The sequence below is a fragment of the Dendroctonus ponderosae genome, unplaced genomic scaffold, assembly GCF_020466585.1.
Source record: "Dendroctonus ponderosae isolate FM_Combo_2020 unplaced genomic scaffold, Dpon_F_20191213v2 Dpon_F_20191213_3, whole genome shotgun sequence".
Classification (NCBI taxonomy): Eukaryota; Metazoa; Arthropoda; class Insecta; order Coleoptera; family Curculionidae; genus Dendroctonus; species Dendroctonus ponderosae.
In genome coordinates this window covers 14,136,535-14,143,415 of record NW_026018508.1, presented here as the reverse complement: position 1 = coordinate 14,143,415, position 6,881 = coordinate 14,136,535, and the positions used below count along the sequence as shown (strand labels likewise).

Below are 6,881 nucleotides of genomic sequence, written 5' to 3'. Positions count from 1 at the left end.
TTTTTTTTTGAGTTGCAATATCCATTTGACTTTAATGAACATTAGTTTTCAACAAAATTATCTATACAGGGTGATTAAAAAATGGCGTCATTCCTCTGGAGGTGTTTCAGTAGTACAGAAAAAATAGTAAAAAAATTAATTGTTATTAAAAACAGAGAAATTTGCAAAAAACTATATTAGAAAAACGGCAACAATGTTTTTCAAGGTAATCTGCTTAATTAACATTACGTAAATACCTGTTGCTTTGTAATTATTTAAAACTCCGGTAACCATGGATAAATAGAGAAAGTGATGATAAGATAGACAAGAATAAACGGTAAATTCAACAAGAATGGTTGAATGACGGAACCTATTTCGAAACTCATAACCCAGAATTATTAATTGGTTTACAAATTACAGAAACATACATTTGAGTCTGTAACTCCAAACAAGTGCCTGTGTAATCACCTTATTATGCACTGTTCTCGAGCAGCTTCGTATTCGGTTAATTAACTCCTGCTCAATTTATACTGGTGTTCAGTAATCCATTGGTTTAATGTGATCTTACATACGTGGTAGGAATGTAGCCGGTATTTGGTGCCTGGGATAGTGTAAGTGGTTGTGCAATGTTCTGAGTGCCTCTGGAAGACTCTGCTGCAATTATGTCCAATACTTGTTCCTCTGTGTCTGGAACCCAAACATCATTTTTTTAATTTTTAATTTTTGTTCATGAATGCTTACGTATTCCAATATGCTTCCAACTAAACATGGAACACTTTGTGTTCTACGTGTGTAATTACGTGTGTATCTACTATGTGTGTAATTACATATTTGAACTCTACACTTTTAAACTAATGATCCTCAAGAAAACACGTTTCTCCGTCAATTCACAGTATGAATTCTTTATACTGAAGAACTTTTTTATTTTCAGGTGACTCTGGAAGCCTCACAGTTTTATCACGGAGCACCACTGCTCCAGGGAGCCAAGTGCTCCATCGCCAATGGGTTACGTTGACGGCCGGAATGTGGCCCCCTGTCGAAACTGGCTCTACGCAGCCGTTGGTGCCCCCTTCGGGTCGCCTGCCTATTTTGGCCGCAGTCTTCTGCGGGGCTGCCTTCCTAGTCGCCTTATTGGGGGCTTTTTTGCTCTACTGGTGTTGCATTATGCCGCGAAAGGATAACAAACATTACTGTGAGTCCCAATAGTGAATTGCTTCTTTTCCCCAAGGTACCTTACATCTAAGGTAACCGATTTTCGCAAAATCCTTTAAAAGCTATTTACGCAGACATCTACTAATCAATCTGAGTTCCATTTGAAAGTTATGACCTCAAACTCCTTGTGAAAATTTTGACTAGTTAATATTGAGCAAAACAGAATTGAAATTCCATCTTCATCTGTTCTTATTGAGAATATCCCCTCCTCCCTGCTTTGGTGGAAACAGTTTCAAACTCTTACCGAACTGAGCTGAATAAAACTTTAATTGTTTCTCGAAAAACAAACTTAGTTCAAGAGTTCAGTAATATAATAATAATACCTGCGTTCTGCAAACTGGCGCCCTATCCTCTATGGTCTATCCCTTATCACTCGAAAAGCACACACTACAATAGAAATTTTACATTCAAAAAGAAATTAAATTAGATTTTACCTATTCCTGATCCCTTTATAAGTGATAGTATTGCCATCATGCGTTACACAACAGCACTGAAATTAAAACATTTCTTCAGGTTTAAGAAAAGTTGACCCTAACATGTCGAACTCTTCGACCCAAATTCCTGGATGCCATCAACCGCCACCGTATCCTGTCAGCCAAGCAGCAGTATTTGCTGAACAAAAAAGGTAGTTCTCCAAGCGACGATTTCATTTCGTTAGGGTATTATTTTTAGGTGTGGTTGGGGGTATAGCAACAGGTTGATCGCAAGTGGAGGTCCATTGGAGCCAAATCCATGGTACACTGGGAGAACGATAGGTGGGCCACAATGTACACAATGTCCTGGGATATGTCCTGTACCTAGAAGCAATAGCAATCCTGGGACACAGGTAACATTTTAAAATATTTTTATAAATAAATGAATAAATAATTTTGGACTATTTTCGGTTCTGTCGCGCAGTCTTCACCCTGCCTGCACAAGATTTGAGTGAATAACTGATATCGCAATACCGTCAATATCTTTAGCGTCCCATGAGGAATTTGTTAAGTATTCCCGCTAGTTAAGCAGCTTCCGATTTATTTTAAATGTTCAGTATTTGCCACTATTCTCTGTCTAAGATTGAGACCGAATATTTTGAACGGATCGGATGATTTGAACGAACATTTTGAAGGATTTTCTAAAAGGTTTCTTCTGGAATGAATGTTCTTCACCTCCCTAACACCTGGATAAGTTCAAGGATTTTAATCATGTTATTTAACCAAAGATTAACTATTTATTGACTGGATGTATTATTTTTCAGACCCATCATGCTACAGCAAATCCATTATCAAGGAGGCAAAGACCAGTCAGTCAACCAATTCCAGCAAATATACAAATCGATGGGGACGTTGTGCCTACACAGACCCTGCCGGAAATATCAGAATTTAGCCCCAACAGCCCTCAGTACGCATCTAGCAGTAGTAAGTTAATAATATGTAGGTTTTCACACAAGGGCGGATCAAAAAAACACGCAAATCTTCTGAAATTAAAACTTTTTTGAGAAAATTGCCAACATTTCATTATCGATGAGTCACTTTCTTAAAAGGTCATTTAGTTCTCTCTGGAATGATGTAAAAAAGATTGTTCTTGCTCATTTTGCTTCCGAAAAACGAACAAAAACGGGACGGAAAACACAATTTTGGCCTAATCTTGCACCTAAATCCTGATATTCAAATTTCGCTTTCTGGGTCAAAACTACTCGAATTTACTCACTCATGCTGTTATGACTGAATTGAATTTTCACTTCTCTGTTCAATTTAATACACTCAGGTAAATCTCGACAGTGCACAAATCGTTATAAACGCACAGAGACGAATAATGTCGAGAAATAATTTTCTCCATGTTCTATATTTTTGTTGTTCACTTACTTGTACACTTTAATAGTTTTGTTTAGTTTTAGATGATATTGGTAGCAAAGAAGGAGAAAACACTGGTCAACACGCAGAGCAACCGAGTTTGAAAACTCGAAGTTTGCCGGCCTGGGTCAGATCCAAGCCAAGGCCCTTATCTACCGAAGACGATTTAAATGATTTATATGCCAAGGTATTGGCTAATGTCCAATTTAACATGAACATTTGTTGACTATATTCTCTTTTAAGGTCAACTTCAGTAAAAAGCGGAAAAATCGAATGAGGAACGACGAAGCGGCAATTATAGCTCTTAGTAAATCCAGAAGCCAATTTCTTCACAAGGACACTGATTCGTTAGTTGACAACGAAGCTGTTATTGTTTACGACGAACGAACAGCTCTTTAGATTATAATCAGCTTCAATCCCTAAATGTCAGTAATTATTACTTTTTGTAAATATTTTCTCTTTGTTCGGCGATTAATTTCCGATCCATTATTAATACAATAGGCGACAAATATGAAGAGTGATTAGGTTGAATCATAAAAAAACATAGAAAATAAATGCTAATTGCATAATATTTTAGCGGCTTATTTCAATTGCTTGTTGAATACCAGAACTGATTAGTCAGATTTTACCTTCATTAAGTAGCTACATTGTGATAGATTCAGCATTTATTGCTTCTATGAAGATCAAGTTGTCTCGTCTTTGCCACAATAAACACTTTTTCTAGAATTGTATTAACGTTTATAAATAGAATTACTGTTTAGATGAGAATGTTTTCCAATTTGAGTAATAAATGTAAATTAACAGGCGGTATGCAGAGCGAGTGAAAATTTAATACTGAAGACTGTTAATCTACCGAATACGTTCAGACAGCATCGTATTTCATCACAGGTTATTATTATAGTTATATTGTTCTTTGCCTAAAAAAGTTTTGAAGAATCATTCAAGGGAGAGATCCGATACCTGGTGCTTTTATCACTGTACTAACGATGTTGTGTAGTCACTAAGCTAGAATAAACAAATCGGAACCATTATTCGAAGTATTTGAGAAATTTAATCTTTCTATTTAGTTATTTTTGATATACTTTTTATTCGACCACGATTTCCGAAATAATTTATTTGTCCTAATGTTTAATAAATAAATTGCTGATTGAAGTAATCAAGTATTTAATTGAAACGTAAAAATTATAGGTGTCTATATTAAATATAAAAATATGCTCAATTTGCGTCTAGTGCCTGTTTTTAGCTTAAATTTAGTGATGCGCCGTCATACAGACCTTACATGCGACACCGTCTGTCAAAAGGAATTAAAATTTTGTATTGAAAGTTTACAAATAATGTCAATGTCAATTGAGGTAATCACACAGGCATTAACTTGTTTGGAGTTAAAGACAGAAATGTATGTTTTTATTCGAATGAATCTAAAAGTGCGATTTTACGACAGAGCGATGATCAAAAAGAAGCACTTTTCTTTACTGTTCATTTGTTTTACTTTTACGCACATGTGCGCAAAAGCAAATCTGACAAATTGAACGTGACACTGTCAGGAAATATTTTGAAGTATTTTGATTAAAAAACAACCGACAGGTTTTTTTAATGAATTACGTAGGTTTATCAACAACTATTGATCATAATTTAAAGTTTACTTACAATTTGTAAATTATAACTTTGGTTCAGTCTCAAAGTCGTTCTAATGGTCTATTTTTTGCACTCGCCGATGTTGCCACAAGCAAAACACGATTTTTTTAAAGATCGCAAATTTTAAGCAAAATGTGCATCTTATACAAACACYATACCGTGAAAGCAGCACWTGGATTTTCAACACTCATTATTTCACTTGTATATGCTTACAAAGTTCGAAAATCCGTTTTTCGCACTCGTATCGAAAACTACTATTATTCGCACAGATACAAATAAATTCGAGGTCGTCATGACAACAAAGAACAATTTGGCGTTGGCAGTTGACAACATGACTGGAAAACGAAGATCCCTACATTTAAAGAATGCTGTTAAATTTACTGTTTATCGTTATCTATTTCATTGCCACTTTCTCTATTTTTCCGGAGTTTTTAATAATTACGAAACAACAGATTTTTTAACATAATAATAATTAGGCAGACTACCTTGAAAACATTGTTGCTCCCTATTCATATTAAAGGGCGTCCATAAATTGCGTAAGGTATTTTTTGATCAGTCACGACTTCCATACCCAGTTGTAAGATTTATTAAATTACCCTACTCAGGGGGGGTTATGTAGTGGAAGTTCAGTCTTTTGCTGTCTATGAAATTAGAAAAAATATCGTTAGTCGGTATAAACTCAGTGCAAATCCGCCCTTTAATTGTAACACCGCGCAAAAGTTGATGTCGCGAGCATAGAGAAAGTAAAATAATTATTTTACTTACTCTATTGTTGCGAGTCACCAGAACAGACCAGAGTCAATAATTTTGATCATTGTCAAAACTATATGGTTTGGAAATGAGAACATAAAACTCAAATAGAGATAATTAAATATATTAAACTCGTAACGTCTAGAAACATAGTTTGCAGTCGTTGATTAAACCTGTAAGATCAAACAGCAGGCTTTTAATGGTGAACAAAGTAAAGCTGTACGTGATACAAACACCAATACCTACTCTAATTTCTAGTAATTGGGAAGTTTACCTAATTTATCACCCCGATAGATACGAACAGAACTTGGGAGGTTCTAAAGAACCTAGCTAATATTCCGAAGTAAATAAATATCTTCTGTTACTAATGGTATATTTAAATATTATGTGATATATGTAACATAGAGCAAACTCTATTAGAATGCAATCCTGGGCTTAATATCAACTCATTTAGGCAAGACACCTTGACAACAACAAAATGAGAACGCTAAGGAAATAAACTAAGCCTAGCATACTATGAAATGGAAATTTCGTAACACCTTCATTATGAATAAAGAAAACCACTTCAACTTCATTTGTGCAGTACTTTAACACATGTAATATGCGCTTGCATATCAATTTCAGATTGCTATTTGAATTACGTAATGCAATACTGGCTAAATTGTCGCAGAATTTAAAATATATTAGAAAACGACACTTTACAACATGATCTGGGATTGAGAGACACGAAGCCTTCAAGAATATTGAATTTTTGTTTTTCATTCAAACCAATGTTTAGTAACTCAACTTTAATACAAATTATGCAATTTCGCTGTCTACATATTTTTGTTCGATTAAAATTAAGCCGATTTAATAATATTGCAACGTGAGGTCGTGAGGAGATGCGCATCTAAAGCTATTTTTCTTTAAATTATTTATTTATTATACATTTTCCTGATATTTGTATTTTAGGTCAATTAGAATCAAGATTCTGATTGTTTTCCGACTAAATAGGAATCCAGATTGGGATACTGGATAGCACTCGCATTTCGTCGCAAAAATGCATATTGATGCATTTGCCGTTGTTTTTTGTTCCCACTGTGTAATAATAATAAATAATCTAATTTACAATATTTAATTAACAACAATATAATTTAATTTGCTAGTACATGTTGAGATTTCCCATTGACTTAGTTTTCATCCACTTCTTGTTCTTGATCTTCATCGAAATCCCCTTCTTCATCGTTGGTTGCATCTTGGCACTGTTGGTATTCAGAAATTAAATCATTCATGTTGGTTTCAGCTTCAGTAAATTCCATTTCGTCCATGCCTTCGCCGGTATACCAATGCAAGAAAGCCTTGCGCCTGAACATGGCGGTGAATTGTTCGGAGATACGTTTGAAGACTTCCTGGATTGCAGTGGAATTTCCAATGAAAGTAGCAGACATTTTCAGGCCTCTGGGTGGAATGTCACAAACGGCAGTCTTAACGTTG

General features: G+C 35.0%; 2 protein-coding genes and 1 long non-coding RNA gene across 5 annotated transcripts in view; 1 reads left to right on the top strand and 2 right to left on the bottom strand.

Moving 5' to 3' along the window:
- Positions 1-571, bottom strand: part of LOC109537352 (ankyrin repeat domain-containing protein 39) — a 9,881-nt gene extending 9,310 nt beyond the window's left edge. Inside the window, exon 1 of the mRNA XM_048665180.1 lies at positions 552-571. The gene's annotated coding sequence lies outside the window, so the exon portion shown is untranslated. The remainder of the gene's footprint in view (positions 1-551) is intronic.
- The window catches only part of LOC109537347, a 9,369-nt gene extending 5,536 nt beyond the window's left edge, over positions 1-3,833 (top strand). For all 3 annotated transcript variants that reach the window (XM_019904011.2, XM_019904010.2, XM_019904012.2), the window contains exons 2-7: positions 911-1,171; positions 1,705-1,816; positions 1,864-2,017; positions 2,429-2,588; positions 3,062-3,210; positions 3,267-3,833. In XM_019904011.2, the coding sequence (XP_019759570.1) occupies positions 1,003-1,171; positions 1,705-1,816; positions 1,864-2,017; positions 2,429-2,588; positions 3,062-3,210; positions 3,267-3,422 (900 nt within the window). In that variant the 5' untranslated portion in view covers positions 911-1,002 and the 3' untranslated portion in view covers positions 3,423-3,833. The remainder of the gene's footprint in view (positions 1-910; positions 1,172-1,704; positions 1,817-1,863; positions 2,018-2,428; positions 2,589-3,061; positions 3,211-3,266) is intronic.
- Positions 1,440-1,709, bottom strand: LOC125503959. The gene is made up of 2 exons (XR_007281192.1): positions 1,626-1,709; positions 1,440-1,578 (listed from the first exon to the last, which is right to left on the bottom strand). It is a non-coding gene; the product is annotated as an uncharacterized LOC125503959 (long non-coding RNA).
- Positions 3,834-6,881: the final 3,048 nt, after the last annotated feature.